At 54.4% G+C, this 21,508-nt stretch overlaps 1 protein-coding gene across 4 annotated transcripts; it reads right to left on the bottom strand.

Annotated features, from left to right (window-relative positions):
- Positions 1-3,080: 3,080 nt before the first annotated feature.
- KLHDC8A (kelch domain containing 8A) lies at positions 3,081-20,285 on the bottom strand. Of its 4 annotated transcripts, none has more exons than XM_014955395.1 (8): positions 20,206-20,285; positions 17,536-17,727; positions 8,839-8,894; positions 8,240-8,672; positions 6,482-6,646; positions 4,932-5,147; positions 4,434-4,535; positions 4,041-4,234 (listed from the first exon to the last, which is right to left on the bottom strand). In XM_014955395.1, exons 4-8 carry the CDS (start codon positions 8,613-8,615, stop codon positions 4,041-4,043), a joined length of 1,053 nt encoding a protein of 350 aa, XP_014810881.1. In that variant the 5' UTR covers positions 8,616-8,672; positions 8,839-8,894; positions 17,536-17,727; positions 20,206-20,285. The 4 variants fall into 4 exon arrangements, with proteins under 4 accessions (XP_014810884.1, XP_014810881.1, XP_014810882.1 ...); XM_014955396.1 differs by lacking the exon at positions 20,206-20,285 and adding an exon at positions 18,384-18,546; XM_014955398.1 differs by lacking the exon at positions 20,206-20,285 and having other exon boundaries at positions 3,081-4,234; positions 17,536-17,901.
- Positions 20,286-21,508: the final 1,223 nt, after the last annotated feature.

The following is a 21,508-nucleotide window of genomic DNA, read 5'->3' as shown; positions in this document are numbered from 1 at the left end:
GCTTTGATTACAGACCGTCTCCCCCCCAGCCTTGTCCCCAGTCCCTGACATCTCTTCATTAAGTCCTAGAGCGGGTTTATTCCCATGACGCTGCTTTGTCTGTCACTTTCTCCAGCCTTTCTGGGGAGGGGGGAAAAAAAGCAAAGGCTCAGCCCCCAGCTGTGCTGCAGCCAGACAAAGGGAGCGGATTCCTCCTCCTCCCCTCGCTCCAGCTTAACAAAGCACCCAAGCCTCCACGTCGTGGCCTCGCTGCAATGAGCAGGGCTACAGGGCTAATGAGAAAGCCAGAGCCCGAGGAGCACGGGGCTGTGCTGTGTGTGGGAAAGGTTCCTTGAGGACAAAGGAAAACACTTCATTAAGAGCTGGAGACTCTGGGCCGCGCAGAGGCGGCTGAAATGGAGATTTTTTTGCTGCGCCGGGAGACACGGGGTTTGTTCTAGAAGAGGAGAAGGCTCCCTCTCGCCCTCCTTCCAAGCCTCCTCCAATTTTTACAGTTCAAAGGGATGTTTTATGAGCCTTCTGGGCTCAGGAGGCAGCACCCCCGGGGCTGCACACAGAGAGGGATGCTTTTAGCACCTTCCCTTGGCTCTGCTAGACCTCACAGAGCATTAAGCATCAAGTGATGCTGTTAGACAGAAATGCCTGGCCCTGGTGCCCCGCTCACTGTTCCCTTCAGTCTCACCCCCCCAGCAGATCTCACCCTGGAGCCCTCCCCAAGTGCACTATATCAAGATTCCCTCAGCTGGGCTCCGTGGTCCTCAGCAGGGACCTGGAGCACAACCCAGGTCCTCCATCCCAGCCGCAGCTTCATTTCTGCATCAGGGGTAGAGCTCCTTTCTGCAAATTAGAGGGTTTAATTTCTACCTTCCAAAACGTGGCACCTAAATGAAGAAAGCATCAGGAGCACAGATGGGAACGTGACAGGGGATGGGGACAGACGCAGCCCTGCCTGTGCAGGCAGCCAGGGCCAGGCAGGTGGGATGTAAATAATTAGGGAGCAGGTTGTTCGCTGCCGAGTCGGTGCCTTTCCCCTTTCATCTGAGCCAGGAGGCGCCTGGAGATCAGAGAGAGGGGACTTGGAGCTGACAGGGCTGCACTTCAAACAGGAGCCACTGGCTTCACCAGTTCCCAGCAAATACCCACAGAGAGGAACAGCCCCCACTGCCCAGGGAAGGGGCAGGATCCAGGCTGGGGGGGAAGATGCAGGTGATGGGGCTGGTCCCTGCCCTCTGACTTGTCCCTGTGTCCTGGTTTGAGCCACAAAAGAGTCATTTCTCTTCCAGTAGTTTTACTTTTCACTAAGGTCTCCTCTAAGGCTTGGGAAAACTGCACTTTTAGGAGACTCTAGTGTCTGAAGTTGGGAAAATATTTACTTTATCACCAGCTCTGGTGCGTAAGTTTCAAGGTCTCGGTGCTTTCGAGCTCCCCAGGTGCAGGGACGAGGAGGAGCGAGACCCGGGCACTTGACCCAAGGTGCCACCAGGGTTATTTCTTACCATGAACGTCACATTCAGTATAAATTAGGAAGTTTGCTGCAGAGTGCTCTCTCTCTCCCTCGATGGCTGGGATCCTGGGAACTCCTTGCCCCCGTGATCTCCCTCGATGGCTGGGATCCTGAGAACTCCTTGCCCCGTGCCAGAGCCCTGAGCCCTTCCCTTCCTCCTGAAACCAGTGTCCCACACTGGCTGTCCCTGCTGGGAGTGCACAGCTTCTGGGATGGAACGGGCTGGGGGTAGTCCTTGGGTATTTTATATTCTCATCGGGATCAATATTGGGCCTTTAGTGTTATTAAAGTCAATTATTTAGTCTTGTTCTATTAGATCATAGAATCATAGAATGGTGTAGGTTGGAATCATCGAGTGCTCCAGCACCTCGAGATCTCTCTTGTATTGAGGTGCCCAAAACTGGACACAACACTCGAGGTGTGGCCTCCCCAGTGCTGAGCACAGGGGCACAATCACCACCCTACTCCTGCTGCTCACACTTTATCTATTTCTATTCCAATCCCCGGGAGTTAGGTCCCGGTCCGATTGTTGGTCCGGGAGGGTTTCCTTGTTTTTCCCTAATTCTCTTTCCCGGGTGGGGAAGGGGAATCAATCCCCCCGGTCCCGGCTGCCCCCCCAGGTGCTCCCGGGGCCGCCCCTGCCGTTCCCGCGGCGGCCGCACGGTGGCCTCAGTGCACAGGGGCACAATCACCTCCTACTTCTGCTGCTCACACTTTATCTATTTATATTCCAATCCCCGGGAGTTAGATCCCGGTCCGATTGTTTGTCCGGGAGGGTTTCCTTGTTTTTCCCCGATTCCCTTTCCCGGGTGGGGAAGGGAACTCCCCCCGGTCCCGGCTGCCCCCCCAGGTGCTCCCCGGGGCCGCTCCTGCCGTTCCCGCGGCGGCCGCACGGTGGCCTCAGTGCTCCGCGCCGGCGGGAGCGGGGCCGGCACCGGCGGAGCCCCCGCAGCCACCCCCGCATCCTCCGGGTGAGGGCTGCTCCAGGGAAACCACCCCCCCTCCTCCCAGGGACCGCTTTCAAAGAGAGAGAGAGACCCAGATTTGATGGATGGACCACTCAGTGGATCAGGAACTGGCTGGATGACTGCACTCAAAGGCTGGCGGTCAACAGCTCAACGGCCAAGAAATTCTTTACTGTGAATCATAGAATCATAGAATCATTGAGGTTGGAAGAGACCCTTGGGATCATCGAGTCCAACCATCTCCCCTGCTCTACAAAGTCATCCCCTACACCATATCCCTCAGTACCGCATCTAAACGTCCCTTAAACACAGCCAGGGATGGGGACTCAACCGTGAAGGTGGTGAGACACTGGCCCAGGTTGCCCAGAGAAGCTGTGGCTGCCCCATCCCTGGAGGGGTTCAAGGCCAGGCCCCGGGGGTGAGACTGCTCCTCCAGGACTCAGCTTTGCTCCTGTCTCCCAGGGCTGAACAGAAACCCCCAAATCATCCTTCCAACCCAAACCATTCTATGATGTCAGACCCCCCCTCGGCCCTGCTCGGGGTCCCCTCTCCCCTCTTTGAGGCTGGGTCCCAGCTTTTCCCCCGGTCCCAGCCCCCAGCACAGGCCCAGCTCCTCCAAAAACAAGCTTTTTAATGGTGCGACTGCTACAAGCCAGAATTGTAACCCCACGGCTTGGACAGCCCCCCCCAAACTGCCCGGGAAGAACAAAACCCAAGAGAAGGCAACAGCCAGGGTCATCCCTTGCCAAAAGCCCCTGCCCGGCCCCGGGGTGAGACTGCTCCTCCAGGACTCAGCTTTGCTCCTGTCTCCCAGGGCTGAACAGAAACCCCCAAATCATCAGAGGAGCTAAAACCCAGGTTGGAACACTGTAGATTGAGGCTATCTCTGCACGAAACTCAGCAAAGGCAGTATCTGTGCTAGTTCTGTGCTAAAAAGGTCTTCCCTCTAACCAAAACAGTCCCTTGGGTGATCATCCCTCCCAGGAGCTCCGGCAGCCCCTGGCTCCAGCTTCTGCCAAAGCGACACTCAAATGCTACAGGTTTGCAGGAAAAGCCTTGCTATGAAGGCAGAAGAATGATCCCCCCAATCTGGCTGCAGGGCAGGGGTCTCCCTTGCTGCAAGCCATAGGGATCTGTGCAGGGAAGCACGCGTAGACCCCAGGATGCTGGAAGAGGGCAACACCACAAGAGTTCCCCCTGAACCACTGACCTGCCTGAACCTGTTGCCTTTGGTAGCGGGTCAGGATGGCCACAGGGAGACATTTGCCCAAGCCCTGATCTCCAAAGTCCTTCCTGGCAGCAGGAGACACGGCACACCAGCGCTGAGAGCAGTTCCTTCATCTGGGTTTCCCCGTAGAGCTCTGAAAAACGACTGGAGGGGATCAAAGTGCTCCTTTCCCTCCGTGCAGGCTCCTGAGGGCTCCAGAGCAAGGCTGGGTTTGGCTACCGGCAAGCAGAACCGAGCTGCCCACCGAGCCCCAGCGCTGCCGGGGGCTGCCCAGCTCCACCACCACCACCACCACCACCGCTGGGGGTGACGAGGGGAAAGTCCTCTGCCAGGCAGGAGCCAGCTAGGAATCGGAGAGGCAGAGGGCCTCCACGGCATCGCTCAGGCCCTGGCTCACCCCGCCGACGGCCAGCAGGCAGTTCCGCACCACGATGCTGGAGCAGGCGCAGCGTGGGGTGGGCATGGGGGGCAAGCTCTCCCACTTGTTCTTCTCCGGGTGGAAAGCCTCCACAGACTCCAGGACGGTGGGCTGGTTTCCTGGAAGCACAAAACAAGGCATTGGGTTGCCTGGGAAGCACCGGCAAGCATCCCTTGTCTGCCCCTGGGACCTCATCCCCTTGAGGGGTCCATTCTCCCCACACCCCCAGGCCAGCCAGGGCCAGGAGCTCTCCTCTCTGTAATGATACCACCACTCACATATGCCTTTAAAGCGTTACCACCATCCCCAGTGCCTCACCTAGTCCCCCAGCCACGATGACTCTGCCTTTCAGGTAGCCAGCCACAAAGTCTGCTCGCCTTTTCTTCAAGTAGAAGGAACGCTCCATCTTCATCCAGCCACCTGGGAGGGACAGGACAGGCTGGTCATGACAGGAGCATCCACTCCTGGGACATCATCTGTCCCTCTGACCTCCTGCTCGCTTGTGGAAGTGCAGTTTTGCTGCACCTTGGGGTGATAAAACCCCACAACACAGGGTCAGCTTCCTCCCCACCATGTCAGGAGGGAGCTGTTGAACCCAGCCACCTCAGGACCATAATTTTCCCCCCCCCCACTGCTGCCTTGACTTGCTCATCTTGACTGCAGACCTTCCTCTAGGCTGGGCTCAAGGCACCAGCGGCCCCAGAACACATCAGATGAGAGCTCTGGGCTCTGCAAGGACAGCAAAGCCCCACAGCACAGCCTTGTGTGCCACCCACCCTGTTCCTCTGGGAAGGACAGAGCTGGGACAGTCCCCACCTTGTTCCATGTCAAACATGTCCACGGTCCTCATGAACTTGGGCTGCCGGTAGAGCCGGCCCTGCCGCAGGCCCCCGAGACTGAAGAGTTTGTCTTCTGTGGGCACGAAGCTGGAGAAGGCCCTTTTGTTGGGGATGTTGGGAAACTTGGTCCACGACCTGGTCTCTGTGTCGAAGACCTCGAAGGCGTTGATAGCGTACTTGGACTGCCTTCCACCTGGGGCAGGGGAAACAGAAAGAAAAGGGTCACCTTGGCTCCTAGCACTGAATTTCACTGAATTTTAGAGTTGGAAGGGACCATATAGATCATCTAGTCCAACTCCCCTGCTGAAGCAGAATTGCCTAGAGCTTGTCAGAGCATGTTACTCAGGAGCATCCAGGCGGGTCTTGAAAATCTCCAAGGAAGGGGACTCCACACCCTCCCTGGGCAGCCTCTTCCAGGACTCTGTCACCCTCACTGTGAAGAAGTTTCTCCTCATATTTGAGTGGAACCTCTTCTGTTCCAACTTGTGCCCGTTGCCCCTCGTCCTCTCACTGGGAACTGAGCCACCGAGAGCAGGAACCAGAGGAGCCTCCTAAGGCAGGCTGAGAGCGAGCTCCCAACTGATATGATGTCCCCAGGTCTCGAAACACCTGCGTGAGGGCCTGCTGGGCCAGGTAACTTCTCACCCTTGAGCTCCCTCTCCTTGAACTCCAGGTTTGTGGCATGAAATCACTTCATTTTCCAGTGCATCACACCCTCCACGCCGGCAGCAGCGGGTCGCTGGCACAGGGAGGCGTTTAGTATGCACTGGCTGAATCAAGACAAATTCACAGCAGAGCAGGGCTCAGCGCTCGGGGAACCCTTTGCAATTCAGATGAGTTCAGCCCCAGTGCCAGCCAGCGAGCCCCAGTCTCACTGCCGAGCTCCTGATGGAGCAGAAGAGCCAGAGCAGCTGCTGCCACCACTGCCAAAGACACGTATTATTCTTCCATCCATCAGAGGCAGATGAATACAGCTATTCTCAGCTCGGATGCTCGGCGTGCCTTTGAAGGCAGAGCCTGTGCTCGCTACCAGGCCCACAAACTGTTTGCCAGCAGCAAGCAAACTGCAAAATAGATCAAAGACTCTTTGCTGGTAACCCCCAAAGAGAGCCAGAGCTGTCTGGTGGTTTGAGCAAACTCCTGCGTTTCGATCCTGATACGCCATATGGCCATAAGCCACCTTTCTCTGCCTTAGTTTCCCTTTCTGTAACACAAGACTAACGAAAAAAATCCCCTGCAAAAGGCTCGGTCCAGCCTTTCCCAGCTACAGCAGGTCTTTCCTCTGCCAAAGGCAGACCCTTTGTGAAGCTGCACGGTCCTTTGCCGATAATAAAATGCATAGAAGTATTTTTACTCACTAGTTGAATCCAAGGGCTTTTATCGCAGTTGCAGGACTGCAAATTGAGCAAAGACCAGCTGTAGCCGTGGATGGGCCTGGGAGAGGGGAGGTTTCCAGAGAAAAGGAACTGCTGCCCAGTGGTGCCAAGGAGAAGGAGGAGGAGGAAGGAAGGACAGACAGCTTCTTACCCAACACGTAGATCTTGGTGCCTCTCAGGAAGGAGGTGGCAGCGTACCTGGGTGTGGGCATGGCTGCCAGTGACACCCAGATGTCCTTGAGCATGTCGTAGTGCTGCAGGTAGTTGTGTGGCCTCAGGTCAGATCCCATCCCACCAGCCGCATACACTCTGTATTCTGGACAGGGCCAAGAAGCAAGAAAATCCCACAAAATTATTACAGGAAAGCATCAGAAAGACACCCCCCTGCAACAACAACGCATGTGCCACCATACGACGTGGACCAGAACGGTTCACTCCTACCCAAGTCCCTGGGTACGTCCTGAGGTCCCATCCCTGGGGCAGAGGGAATGCACCAACCTCCTGGTCCCCAAATCAACACCGATGCTCTTCCCCCAGCCCTGCTCCCCTCTCTGGGGGCTGCTCCTCGGCTCAGCTCCCCCTTTGCCCCACCAAGGTCTGGTGCAGGATGAGACCACCCAAGTCACAGAATCACAGAATCTTCTAGGTTGGAAGGGACCTTAAAGATCATCTTGTCCAACCGTCAACCTAACTGACAAAAATAGACACCCTCAGAGGCCAGACAAGGCACTGAGGCTACTTATTCCTCACCAAATCCATAGCAGGTACATCCATCTCTGGCTAAAGACAAACCCAGCTCCCCAAGACCTGCAGGGCACCCACATCATCTCCTCCAACAACCACCTCACTCCACAGAGAGGGTTCAGGAGAGCAGCCACAGCAGCCCTGCCTTTGTGGGCAGCCTTCTGAGGCAGCTGGAAAAGCAGAGACCAGCCTGCACGCTGCAGGGATTTATTTGGGCAGCTATTTCTCTTCCTGGCCTCTCACACCAAACTGACCCCGCCGTATCAGTCAGGCAAGCTTAGACTCCGAGAGAAAAACCATCTCCGAGATGGTAAACATTATTTTTAAACATTCCTTGACGGTAGCTTTTAAACCCACTTAAGCAAACAAACGGAGCAGCTTTCAAAGAAGCTGCCTGGAGATTAGATCCATAATCCCAGGCCCGGCGGGGAGCTGGCTGACCTCAGGCACGCTGCTGGGGAACACAGCTCCCAGCCCCGGGCTCTTCAAAGCACGGCAGAGCAGGCTAAAGGAAATCAATGCTCCAACATCTCTGCTTGGAAATTAAAAAAATGAGAGGGGCTGATAAGGCAGAGCCTCCCAGGCGTTTAACAAGCCCCAGTTAAGCTTTCGGAGGGGAGCTATGCAGGAGCCCCCCATGAGGCCAACTCCTTCCCCTCCTCCTACAATGATTTGAGCCCACGATCATGAAGCTGTCTCTCTCTTGGCTGGCTCTGGGTTTGGACCAGAGAGGGCTCTTCAAACCAAAGCTGTTCTGTGTCTCTGAGACCTTCACCTCTGACTCCCCATCTCAGCCTGGTTACGCTCAGCCAGCAACACCATTCCTGTTTTTCCAGCATCTGCAGCACACAAGGACCAGAATTTGTTACAAAACCCTAGAGAAGTTTGATTTGACACCCTGGGGCTTGGACCTGTCTGAAATACCCCCAGGTACCAGCACAGCCATGGCCCTCGTGGCCACCTACAGTCATCTTTAGCAGATGGGATATGAAAAATATATAGGGATCAAGTTCTAGGAGAACAGAAAAGGTTCTGGAGAACAACGTAGCCCTGTGGCATTGCCCAGAAAGCTTTTGTGCCTGATGCATCAACTGATGCTCACCCTCCCCATCTCCCCACCCCGCAGCCACCCCTCCCTGCCCTCCAAGGACTGAACCCTCCTTGCCTTTCGCCGTCACCGAGATGCCCATGGCAGCCTCTCTCAGCGAGTTCCTCTTCTTCCACTTGCCCTCATCTATGTTGTACATCTCCACTATCTTCAGCGGCATCTGATTCACTCCGACCCCTCCTATCACCATGATCCTCTTGCCCAAAGTGGCCACGGCCACCCCTGCCCGGGCCGTGGGCATGGGGGGCAGCGCGGTCCACTGGTCGGCCTCGGGGGAGTAGACCTCGAAGCAGTCCATGGGGACACCGTTGTCATCGCAGCCCCCGATGGCAAAGACTTGCCCACCAGCTTCCACCAAGGTGGAGTAGACCCTACGGCTGGGGAGCGGGGCCAGGGTTTTCCACTGGAAGTCTTTGGTGTTAGCCAGCTCCATGGTGGGTGGGGGGGAGAGACAGCATCGGTCCCTGCCCACGGGAGGGGGCTGGCTACGCTGCAAAACAGAGCAGAGAAGTGCCAGGGGAAAAAATAACCAACAGAGAAACACAAAGTGCAAAGAGCATCCCACCCCTGGCAGAGCCACAGGGAGCCAGGAGCATCCACACCGGGCAGCCCCCCCCAACAGCCACCCCCCGACACAGAGCAGCAGCGACCCGTACCTTTCATTGCCTTCCCATTAATCCTGCAGTTCCAGAAGCTCATGCAGAGACCGATCCTAAAAATAAAACCAAACAAAAGAAGGAGGGGAGGGAATTTAAAAAAAAAAAAAAAAGGCAAGAGAGGTTGGAGTCAGTTTGTTATCGTTTCCTCAGCATCCCCGCCCCCCAGCGACATTCAAACTGAGGAGGCTGAGAGCTGTCTGCTCACTTCCCCGGCTGTTTGCCTGCCTGCTGGGGAACTTTTCCTTCCATCATCCTCCTCCTCTGGCCTGATTCCTCCTCCTGACCCCCGAGGACATCCTCCCGCAGGCTCCAGGGAGCACCCGCTCCAGTAGCCCTCGGCTGGGAAAGGCAAAGACCAGCACTTGTCCCTCCAGCGGAGCTTCGAGGGGTCCAGAGAGCAGCCCAGGGAGCAGAGGCACAAGCTTTCCCTGGAAACCCACCGTCTTTTTCTCCTCTCCTCTCTCGGAATGGCCATTAAGCATGCAGATGAGATTAATTAGCGCAGGAGGACAGAGAGAGGGCAAAGGGAAAGGAACGAAGGCAGCGGCTTTGGGAATAAGGTGGGGTTTGCACTGAGCATCTCCGCCTGCACCGTGTAACTGGGGCTGTTTAACAATTGCCCTTAAAACAAAGCAAGATTTATCTTTACCCTCGCAGACGCAGCATCCTCCCCCAGCACACACTGCCTGCAGGAACCTTTGGAGACAGGACTGTAAGGCAGAGTGAGGAGTTGCCAAAAAACCCCAAAAGAGGCATATGTCCTTGTTGAGTGCTGCTCTGCTCCGGGACAGCATCATTCCCTCCTCTCCCCATGCCCAGACTCCTAAGACCTTTCCTGGTGCGTGCCAAGGTCCCTCTAAGCCCCTGGAAAAGCTCCCCTGGCAGCAGAGAGGGGCTGCCCAGCTCCACTTTCCCATGGACCACAGTTTGAAAGTCCCTGGAGCAGAGGTTCACTCCCAGACCCATTTCCCTGCCTCCGGGCAGACACCCAGCTCCTGAACTCTTTGAGGGGTCCAGAGAGCAGCCCAGGGAGCAGAGGCACAAGCTTTCCCTGGAAACCCACCGTCTTTTTCTCCTCTCCTCTCTCGGAATGGCCATTAAGCATGCAGATGAGATTAATTAGCGCAGGAGGACAGAGAGAGGGCAAAGGGAAAGGAACGAAGGCAGCGGCTTTGGGAATAAGGTGGGGTTTGCACTGAGCATCTCCGCCTGCACCGTGTAACTGGGGCTGTTTAACAATTGCCCTTAAAACAAAGCAAGATTTATCTTTACCCTCGCAGACGCAGCATCCTCCCCCAGCACACACTGCCTGCAGGAACCTTTGGAGACGGGATTGTAGGGCAGAGTGAGGAGTTGCCAAAAAACCCCAAAAGAGGCATATGTCCTTGTTGAGTGCTGCTCTGCTCCGGGACAGCATCATTCCCTCCTCTCCCCGTGCCCAGACTCCCGAGACCTTTCCTGGTGCGTGCCAAGGTCCCGCTGAGCCCCTGGAAAAGCTCCCCTGGCAGCAGAGAGGGGCTGCCCAGCTCCACTTTCCCATGGACCACAGTTTGAAAGTCCCTGGAGCAGAGGTTCACTCCCAGACCCCTCCGGGACAGCATCATTCCCTCCTCTCCCCGTGCCCAGACTCCCGAGACCTTTCCTGGTGCGTGCCAAGGTCCCGCTGAGCCCCTGGAAAAGCTCCCCTGGCAGCAGAGAGGGGCTGCCCAGCTCCACTTTCCCATGGACCACAGTTTGAAAGTCCCTGGAGCAGAGGTTCACTCCCAGACCCATTTCCCTGCCTCCGGGCAGACACCCAGCCCAGGGCAGCTCCTGAACCCATCTCCTCCTGCTTGCAGGTATTTTAGTTCCATCCAGAAATAGGGATGCGGGGTGGGATGCAAAGAGCCCACTTGCTCTCTCCTGTCCACAATACCTCAACACAAACAAAGCAACCAACTGTTACAGCCCTTGGGTTTTTCAAGGCAATAGACTCCCTTCTTCCAAAAGGAAGACCCCGACTTGTTCCCTGCTGCTCCACCTGGAGCAGAGATTAAATAAGTGGGCTCTGGAAAAATCCCTGACCCAGGAACAGCTCATTTTCCCCCCGCATCCCACCGCAGCACTTACTCCCGGGTCTGACCACAGCCCTCCAGCTCTGCCAGCCCTCCGACAGGAGCAGACAGAGCCTGTAGCTTAGCAACAGCCACCTACAGCCTCCTGTCACCGACTGGCACTTCGGATGAGCCGGGGGGGTACCCTGATGCTTCCCAGGGACCACCACACGGATGCTGATCCCCCTGGAAGGGGGTACCCCAGGCTGCACGCAGGGCAGAGGGACACGGGCTCTTGCTACTGTACCCCAGACTCATCCTGCCTGTGGCACACGTGTTTCTCCTCTAAATTCACGCCTGTTGTGTTCATCAGGGTGATGGAGGTGGCCCCAGATCTCCCTGGAAGGGGGTACCCCAGGCTGCACACAGGGCAGAAGGACACGGGCTGTTGGTACTGTACCCCAGACTCATCCTGCCTGTAGCACACGTGTTTCTCCTCTAAATCACGCCTGTTGTGTTCATCAGGGAGACAGAAGTGGCCCTTGGGGCACAGCCAGGGCCCGTGGTGTTATCTCAGCCCAGTACAGCACAGCATCCTCACAAACTCCTCATCTCCTCCTCAGGGTGCAGCCTGCCAGGACCAGAGCCTGCAGGGCCCATCTGAAGGAGAGATGAGTTCCCACCATCATATTAGTCCCTACATCTCCTCTGAAGTGTGAATTAGAGGAGGGCGATGGAAAAACATCGGTGAAACAGGTCTTGGACAACTGGGCTGAGATCCCTCAAAATCCCTTCACTTACAAGCCTGAGCTGGTGTGAAAACAAATGAGCCCAAGCAGGGCTGTTTATTTGAACTCACTCTCCCAAATAAACTTCAGCAGTCGGCTGAACATCATTTCTTGCCTAAAGAATGTGGTTAATAAACCCATAAATAGTCCTCGGGCTGTGACCCTCCAGCAGCAGGGCCCGCCGCTGGCACATGCGCACAGCCCCGGCACCGTGGGGCAGCAGGACAAAGCCACACAAAGCCACAATAAAAAGCAGCAGCAGGTCCAGCCCCACACTTTGCCTCTTCCCAGCAGCTGAGGAGAAAGGGGCCAACGACAGCCGGCATCACCAGCTGTGCTTCCCCCCTCCCTAAAATCCCCCGTCCCCTGATGGGCATCACCACCCGCAACCAGATCAGCTCAGGGATTTTTGCCTTGGCAGCTTAAGCAGCTCTGGACTCCCTCTTTCATGAATAATTTATTTTCTTTCCAGGTGAATATTCACGCTTTACCCCAGACAAATTCAGCATGGGCCAGCAAATTAGAAAAAGCAGAGCCAGCTCCTATTCCCAGCAGCGTGACAGATTTGGATCCCGACCTCCGAGAAGTGATCTTCCTGCCCTGTGCCTTCATTTCTTCAACTCTAAAGTGCAGCCCTGGGATGAGACACAATCAGCATCACTCAAACGTCTGACAGAAAAGCAGAACCTCATGGCTGGTGCCAGACAGTTTCTCTGCTGTCATCGAGGCCATCCAAAGCTCGGGCATAATTGTCTAAAATTGCTTAAAAATTCTTTTTCAACATACCAGCGCACAGAAAATGACTCAAAGCACTTGGAGATGGCTGAGCATCTCTGTGGAGCTCTGGGCAGGTCCTTCTTGAGTCCAGGCAGAGCAAAGACCTGCAAATTCAGCCCAGCTGTGGTCCCAGCCAGCAGGACCCAGCAGATCCAGCGCCGCCACCCTCAGCAGCAATAACGCAAGGCTCTGCCCGAATCCAGCTGCCTTAGCATATAAATAATTTGCTATTCTCCACTTTCACGCTCTTTAAAGAGAAAATCAAGGTCAGTGTGAAACATGGGACCCACAGCCTTTGTCTCTGTCTCTCCAGCATTGCCAGAGTCTCATCGAAGGCAGCGCCAGGGCTGCGCCGGAGCTGGGAGCCCTCAAAATGTGCTGACCCAACACCCCCCTGTGCTGCAGCCATGTTCTCCTCCCGGGCAGAGGGAATTATCACTTAATTATACCAAACAAATTGGAAGAATTAACATTTTTTTTTTCCTTAAACAGTTATATAAAAAAAATCGGAACAAATGGTAATTGCTTTTCTATCAGAGGAGACGGCAGGCGCGGTGCTGAGAGCCCAGCCCTTACCCTCACGGGACAGAACCCCCTCCTTTAAGAGCTCAGGGAGCAGCACAGCACCCACAGACACCCCCCAGGGGCTTTGCCAAGTGGCTACGGGCACAAAGAGCCCCCACAGCACCCACCCAGAGGGGGACAGGGCTGCAGTGGGAGAGGGGGATCTCCTGGTGTGTGGGGCTGAGCTCCTTGGGCTGGAACATCCATGCTCCCTCCGAGGAGAGACCGTTCCTCACCCCCCAGGTTACATCAGGCTCATTTTAGAGACCCCCTGGTTTAGTGGCATTTATTACCTGCAGTGATTTGTGATTTATTAGAGAGACACGCTGGTGGGTATTAAAGCCACAGACGGGCTGAGCAGGGGAGAGAGATCTCTGTGTGTGGTGCTGCTTTCCCTTTCCCCCTTTTCTCACCTCTCTCCAGGGTTTAGAAGTTTTGCTGCTCTGGGTTAGAGATGCCCTCGGCTGCAAAGGGCCAGCACAGGGCCCAGCTGGAGCCAAAATCTCCACACCCCAGCCATCCCCGTGTTCTTCAGGCTGATGCACCACCCTAAATCTCACACGGCAGCACCTCTGCACGAGCCCAGAGTGAAAAGGGGGCCTGTCACCTCCCCAAATTGAGGGAAATGCAAAAAGGCCCCAGGAGATGAAATGCCACGGAGATGCTCCCAACCCTTCTATTTTTAATGCTCCTTCTGAGGATATCCACCCTGAGATATCACTGTGCACACCCCCAGTCACACTCACACACAGACACACGCTCCCTCCAGGGAGGAACTCGGGGCTAGGAATGGAAAGAGATCCCCAATCCTCCCTCAGCCTGAGGCAGATACAAGTCACCATGAACTGATGCTTTACCACGGATGTTTAACTTGCTCTGAAAAGCCTCCAGCACTTCTGCAGCCCCAGCAGCAGATCACCACTGTGCCTCACAGAGCATCACCCGCTCAAACCCCTCACTTTGGGAACAGCCTTCATTTCAGGGACAGCACACGGGTCCAGGAGACAACCACCCTTCATCCTGGCATCCCATCACAAGTTCCCTCGGGCTGTACCCAGCCAGCCCTCAGCTTCCCCAACTTCAGCAGCATGATCCTGGGCTTCCATCACCAGATTTGGGGACGGGTCAGAGCCAGGACACCCGTCACAGCCCCATCAGGAGCTGTGCTCCCAGAACATCACTGCTCCCCATGTCATCTGCCAACTGCCAAACGCCCACATGTTCCTCGCTGTCACCAGGAGCAAGCTAGAACAGAGGCCAGCAGCCACCAGCCTGACAGAGAAGCCCATTACAGAAACTGCTGCCTTCAGGAAAAAAAAAAGCTCTTGTACTCACCGAAATGTCACGCCAGCCAAGCATGGGGCAGACCTGCCATTTGCCAGCCAAGGCAGGAGAAGGGGCTGCAAAGCTGAGCTGAAAACAGCCTGACATCCAGCCCAGCATCACCAGCCAGAGTGACAATTCCCACTGCTCTGGGGATGGGCGTCACAGGAGAGGCAGCATCAGGGGCAAGAAGATGCTGGAAATAGCACACAAAACCCGAGAAGAAATCACAGCTCCAGCTCCTCAGCACCAGGCAGGAGTGAGCAGCTTTGTCTCAGCTCTGCCTTGGCTGCCTGCGCGCCATTAAATAACGAGCAGGGAGAGATGACACAGCACAGACTGGATGGAGGCAGCTAAAAGGAGACAATTCAGTGCAGGGACCCCGTTTCCGTCCCAAGGAACACTCATAGCACAAGGCCAGGAGTGGGGGGACATGGAGAGGACATCCCCAGGAATTTCACCCCCTGCCAAGGAGGGGTGTCTGGCACAGCCCAGCTCTCCCCTGCCCGTGCCTGACTCTTCCCAGTACAATTCCAGGTTACCTGGGTGCTGGGAAAAGTGCTGCTCCAGGCACAGGATCCACCACACAGTTTGGGGCAGGGACCAGTCCTCTGGGGCTCAGCTCTTCTGCTCCCCAGGCCACCCAATGCCTCTCACCCACTCCGAGGGGCAGAGGTGCCAGGCAGGGGATGCCCAGGATGCTGGGCACAAGGACACCTTGCCTGAGATCTTCATCCCTGGCCTCCCCCAGGGCTGGGTGCTGAGTTCACCCACACAGGGAAGTTGCTTGTGGAGGTGGGACTCCACATCTTCCTCAAAAACCCCAAGGTAACCACCTGCAGCTGGAGCTGCATGATAATGGATGGAGCTGGATGATATCAGATCCCATATTGGCCTGAATCAGGGATTTTGTCAAGACAAAACCAACAGCAAGTGATGAGAGAGGAGGGGAAACACGGTGATAATTTTCTTTATGCTGTTTTGACCTACACTGGAAGTTAGCAGGACACGGTGCATCTCTGACAACACACTGAGAACGTGTCAGATATGGGAGCAGCTCCTAAATCTCTTCATTAATCATGGTAATTGAAAGGAGCTGCATTTCCTCCTAGAAGCATATAAATGTCATGGTGTAAGCACCCTCTGCACTATCAGATCAACATTAGCACAGTGTGAAGAGGCCCCATCCCCGTGGGCTCAGGCACCAACCTCTGCTGTAAATAAACGCTTCCTTCTTTCAGCAAAGATGCAGCCAACAAGAAACACAACATTCATGGGGGCAGATTTTCCAGAGCTTCCCCAGGAAGCTCTAAGGCCACATTTCTCCTGCTCAACACCCAGAAGGGAGCCATAAATCCCTTCATGGGATTTCTCTGGCTCATTTCTCTGCCACCCAACGAAGACATGTTCAGAGGAGCCCAGCACCCCAAAACCCCATCCTACAATAGTCCAGAGAGCTCAGCACCCCCCCAGACATGGGTCTCTTCAAACCCTCACCACTGATCCATGGTTCTGAGAGGCACCAGGGTGTATGGAGAAGTTTGGCACCTTTGTAACCCCCCAAGCTCCTGTCTCAAACTCTTGGTCTCCTTCAGGGTCCTACAAAACAACTACTTCTCCTGTGGTCACCTGCAGGAAGGTGCTACGTGACCTAACACCATTTCTGGTGACACTCAGACAGCCTTTTTATAAGCTTTGACTATAAGTTATAGTCCTTATATTCTATAAGCTATAGTCCTACCCCCCAAGGTCATGTAATACCAAGTCTGGATTTTCAGTTTCCTCCAACTTTTAAGCAGAAAATGCTTTAAAACAAACCTCTGAAAACCAGGGACTCTGGTGCCTTTACTTCTCCCTTGTTCAAACCCTGGCAGCTGAGGCTTTAAACAGAACATGCACGAAATTTTCAGTCTGGTATTTCTGACCTCTCTTCACACTGAATCAAGTTTCCTTGCCATAGTAACAGCTACCCAGAAAAATAACAACACCAAAAAAAAAATTCCACTAGTTCCCTGCCTTTCTCTGCAAATCACCCAGCTGGCAAAGGAGACTGCTTAGTTTTTATAAAGGAGAGAGAAAAAAGCCCTGCAATTGTTAAGAGAATTAATTGTACCAAGCAAAGAAAAAGCAGCAGAACTCACAAGCAGCTTGTTTCATCCCTTCAGCTCCTGAGCATCCCTCTGTGCAGCCGTGAGGACGTGGGGTTTGAAGGTGAAGACAGCCGGCTGTGCCCGCTCTGACCTCCCCCCCGGCATCACCCCTTCCCCCCAGTTACCAGCCCCTCGAGATCATTTCCAGCCTCATCAAGCCAAATGCAATTTCCTGCAGGTGCTAATAGGAGTGGGGCAGAGAGGTCATGGAAGGAAATGTTCCACAGCAAGAGCACAGCAATGGTGCATCCGAAGGATGCCAAGAGCTTTAGCTACGGGACAGGGAGAAAAGCCATTTCATTATTTTTTTTTGCACTCATTAGCACAAGGAAACATCCCAGACAATCCTTTTTTCCTGGGTGAGCTGAAGAGTCAGCAGAACAAGGTAAGATTTGTTGACACCACAGTTTGTTGAGAGAGAGAGAGTTATAATTTCATCAAGAGAAAAGATAACCCACCTGTGAGGCTGAAGGTTGCCCCTTCCCTGGTCCCACTCCCAGCAGCATCCTGTATCTCCCCTCTTGTCCCCCTGGCTGCCTCTGCTCTGGGCACAAACAGCTTTTTTTTTTTGCACGGGCCAAACACAGAAGGTCTTTTTCGAGCCCTGCAGTCTCGCTGGGTACATTTATAAAGCTGCTGTTTCTCCGTATTTAGGCTGCATCCCTCCGGAGGGAATGTAAAGAGCCTGGGCCAGATCTCAGCTGGGGGTAGCTGATGGCACACCCTCCCTGCTGCCAGGGCCTGGGCTGGGAGAAAGGCTGAAAATACAGGATTTGGGGACTATTGGGGAGGGAGGGGAAGAAAGAAAAACAAAAAAGAAGAAAAAAAAAAAAAAAAAAAAGGAAAAAACCCATCCTCCTTAACCCACTTTTTAGGGGAAAACCACAAACTCAAAGCTTTGTTTCTGGTTGCTCATTAAAATCCTGGCCTGGCACTGGGAGAAAGCTGTCCTCCTCCAAAGCATCCCCCTCCCTTGCCCCCTCCCCAATAACCCGCTGACCTCCAGCCAGAAACTCCCTCCCTCCTGCCCGGAGAGCCCAGGATCATGGATGTACTCACAGCTCCAGGGAAAGCCGCGCCGAGCCCAGGTGGAGCATGGCTCTCTGCTGGAAACCCTCTTCAACACCCAAATCCTGGGTACCCACAGAGCATCCTCCTCCTCCTCCTCCTCCTCAGCTCCCTCTGTGCCCCCCCTGCACCCCGCAGCGCTGGCGGGGGGGATGGCGCTGGGAGGGATGCGTGGGAGGGATGCTAGGGGAGGGGAAAAAAAGAAAAAAAAGAAAAAATCAACATAAATCCAGCCGCCCTAATCTTCACCCTGCCGGAGATGGAGGACAATTAGGAGGAGGAAGAGCGTTTCCCCATCTGGTCTTTGCCGGCAGCCGGGTTGTGTGTGTGTGTGTGTGTGTGTGTGTACACACTGCACTACCAGACCCAGACTTAAGCCTTTTATGGCTCCCCACGCTTGCACAGGATGTTCTGTGACGGCGGCTCCCCCCTCCCGCCCTGGAAAACAAAACTCCTGGAAAAGGGAGACAGACAGACAAAAATAGGAGCTGCCTGGGAGAAGAGGCAGAGCCCCAACGGTGCTGCTGCGGTGGGACTCGCTGTGGGTCCCAGTTGTGGGTCCCAGACCCCTGGACTAGGTCGAGCAGAGCTCTGGTGTGGACAGACAATGGACACGCACCCCCTGGGCACCCACACCCCAGTAACGAGGGACAGTGAGGGGGGGGTCAGGCAGCAGAGACCCCAGAGCTTCTGCCCCCTGCACCCCCAGCCCCAGATGTCCCCTAGAGAGAAGGTCCCGTGCTGAGGCTGCAGGGCAGTGTTGGGATGTGGGGCCCTTCGAGCCCTGGTCTTCTCCAGGGAAGATGTTCCCGAGCACACCACTTGTCCCAGACTTTCACCTTCTAGACCTGCTCCTCTAACTCTCCTCCTAAAGGTGTTGCAGAATAACTTTGCAAAAAAAAAAAACAGCTTCTAAGCAAAAGCCAAGAGAAAGATCCTTTCAGAGCATCTTCCATCCAGCTCCAAAGCTCCTCCTCAGAGCTGCGTTTGCAGTTCACCCCAGCAGATGTTTCTATTCCTTCAATAACCCCCGGAGCTCTGAAAGGCTCTGACACCCCCAGGGGTTTCTGCCCCTTCCAGTGTGGGGCTCGTGGAGCCTTCCCCACCGGCACAGAGCTCTGGGCACGGCCGGTACCGAGGCAGGAGCATCAGGTGCTCGAGCACTCAACAGCCTTTGAACCTGCAATTTCCAGAGCTGGAAGAGTCTCATGTTTTCATCTCTCATCTCTGGTGGCCACCTCCCTGCAGCCTGGACCAGTGACAATCCACAGAGGTGGCGGGAGAAGGTTTAAAATTCAGCCCTGGCTTGCAAAAGCCCCAATTCAGGCCCATAACGACCCAGACAGGGTTTATTCTTGCCAGTAGCTCATGCTGGTTGAGATAGGGAACTATTTAAAGCAGCTCTAGCCATAAAATAAGAAAAATGAGGAAATCAACAAGAAGTTGAGTCAAATGACTGTACATAAAGCAAATTCTCATCCCCTACCAGCTATTTTAATCTCCTGTTAGCTTTCCGGTGGGAGGATTCAATTTGCATTTAAATAAAAACCTCAAGCGCAGGGCCAATCTAACATTAAGATGTTCATTACAAAGGCATTCACCTCTTAAGAAATTTTAAAAGACCCCATCAAACTAGATTTTAACAGAGGGGCTATTAGCAGTCTGGCGTTATTGGACACTTAGTATTTGTAAGTTATTATTATTTACCAGACTGTTTACAGAGGAGTCCAGGCAGCCCTGAAGGAAGGTTTCCAGCAAACTGCTTACAACCCAGGAGGTAAAAAAACCATCACAAAAGGTGTTCTCAAAGCACTGAAGAGCTGCCTGCAAAAAGATGAGTTTCTCAGGGGCAGGAGGAGGGGAAGGGGAGGCTGCAGGATGCAGGGAGGGCTGCTGAGAGGAGCTGATGCTTGAGCCAGGGGTTGGCAGCTCCTCTCCATCCCCACAATAAACCATGGGGCTCCCGTGCTGGGAACCAGCTCAAAGCTGCCCAGCAATGGGTGACCCTCATGGAGGATGGTGGAGAAGGGGCTGTGACAGACCACAGCCAGCCCTTGCAGCTGTATTACACAGCAGGTTCCATTTTAAAACTGGTGGTACACTGTGGTTTACAAACCCCACTGAAACACAACAGCAGGCTGGTGTTTCAAACCATCCAGGAGCTCCTGCATCATGGACTGGGGTCCCAACAGGACACTGGGTTTGGCCTCAGGTGGGTTTTTGTTTGGCTGGTTTAGATTTATTTTTATGTGGGTTTTTGTTGGGTTGGGTTTTTTACATTGCTGTTTGATCTCCAGCCCTTCATCTCCTTTTCATTTCCCTTCCTGCTTTTTGTCTGCCTGTTACTCCCGTTGTTTGGTGGCTGCAGTTGGACTCCCCACATTCAACACCTCGTGAGAGGGGTTCTCGGGTCAGCCAGGGCATCGGCTGGTACCAAAACCATGATGGATTGTGATAAAATAGGGAGCAGGGATGGTGTAACACAGAGCAGAGCCCTGGTAGAGCTCTGCCAGGAAGCCTTGATAACCCCTGCCCTCATAGTCCTACGTACCCGATGCTATTAACTAGTATGAAGATGAAAGAGTATTTGTTTCATTAAGCATTTAATTCACCCCATTAAAAACAAAACGACAAAGTAAACCCAAGAGACCCCTTGCTGACCTTTCACTTGCCAGCATCCTTTCTTGGATCAATGCAAGCAGCCTGCCCTTCCCACCACAAACAGTCTGCGCCGCGCCAACACCTGCAGAACACCAGAGAAAGGAGAGATGAAGGCAGGGGAGGAGGGTGGGTTTAAATGGGATAAAAGCGTGGAGACAGGTAGGGCAGCTTGGCCATAAAGCCCCAGGTGTTGGGTCCCCGACTGCCTGCTGGATGAGTCAGACCTGACGGGCTGGAAAATAACTGTCTGTCTGGGAAGGATGGAGCTTGCACAACGCGCCACCGAGCCCTCAGCCCTCCCCGCACAAAGGCAGGCGTTGGCTTCCCTCAGCAGATGCTTTTTGAGCAGTGAAAATTGCACAGCTCTTCACCCCAGTGGCCAGAGAGCCTTTCCCAGGGCACAGGGAAGGTGGGGATGACAACACACACACTCTGGTACCCACCACCGGGCTGGGAGGAGGAGGAGGAAAGTGGATTCTTACCCTCCTCCTGATGGCACCTTTTCCCAGCAGAATCTTGCTTGCCACCAAGGAGACCTCTCGGGATACCTTGAAGAACCTACAGGACAAGGATGTCCCGGGGACACTCCCTATTTGTGCCTTAAAAAGGGAAAAGAACTTTTCCAGGCTGCTTGGAAATGATACAGGAGATGTCACCGCAAAGGAAGAAAAAAAGAACTAATAATCCTGAAAACCTGTAGCAATTCAACACCTGTTTCCATGGGAACAGCAGGAGAGTTGCAGGAATTCCTGCAAATTACACAAATAAGCCAGACAGCAACACTTTATTCTCCTCTCTCTCACCTGCGTTGCTTCGGGTTGAGCCAACTTGATCCCAGGAGCGCTCTTGGCCGGACGCTTCTCCTGAGCGTTTGGGAAAGGCACATCAAACCACAGGGAGCAGGCCAGGAGGTGAGAAAATAAGGAAAAAAGCAGCAAAAAGCACCCCCAGAAGCCCAGTGAAAGGCTTTGCTTTTAGAAGAGATCAGGATGTTATAGATTAAGGGGAAAAAACATACAAAAGGACCGAGACCTGCCCGTGCACCTCTCTGTGCCAGCAAGGGCTGGAGCACACAGCCCACCCCCGTCCACAGGAGACCTGTGTTAGGAGAGCAATGCAGGGGGACTAGAGACAGCATTCCATCTCCCCCCGTCATTTCTTCCAGAGATCTGGCAACCTGACAGTTAATTAACTAGTTAATTAATTAATTCTCCCTCCTGCAGGGCCCTGAGCTGGTTACAGTGCAGAGAGTCGCCTTAATGCGCGGAGACAGGAGCCAAGAGCTGGGGGATCTCTCCATCAG

This window comes from Calidris pugnax, unplaced genomic scaffold (genome assembly GCF_001431845.1).
Source record: "Calidris pugnax isolate Ruff unplaced genomic scaffold, ASM143184v1 scaffold215, whole genome shotgun sequence".
In the NCBI taxonomy this organism is placed as follows: Eukaryota; Metazoa; Chordata; class Aves; order Charadriiformes; family Scolopacidae; genus Calidris; species Calidris pugnax.
The sequence above is the reverse complement of the archived record's forward strand: the minus strand, read 5'-3'. Positions and strand labels throughout refer to the sequence as shown.

Coding starts and splice junctions, on each gene's coding strand:
- KLHDC8A (XM_014955395.1), bottom strand. CDS start 8,615: ATGGAGCTGGCTAACACCAAAGACTTCCAGTGGAAAACCCTGGCCCCG. Junction 5,148..6,481: donor CACCAAGATCTACGTGTTGG/GTAAGAAGCTGT, acceptor CCCCTGCCCCAG/GTGGAAGGCAGTCCAAGTAC. Junction 4,235..4,433: donor CATCGTGGCTGGGGGACTAG/GTGAGGCACTGG, acceptor TTGTGCTTCCAG/GAAACCAGCCCACCGTCCTG.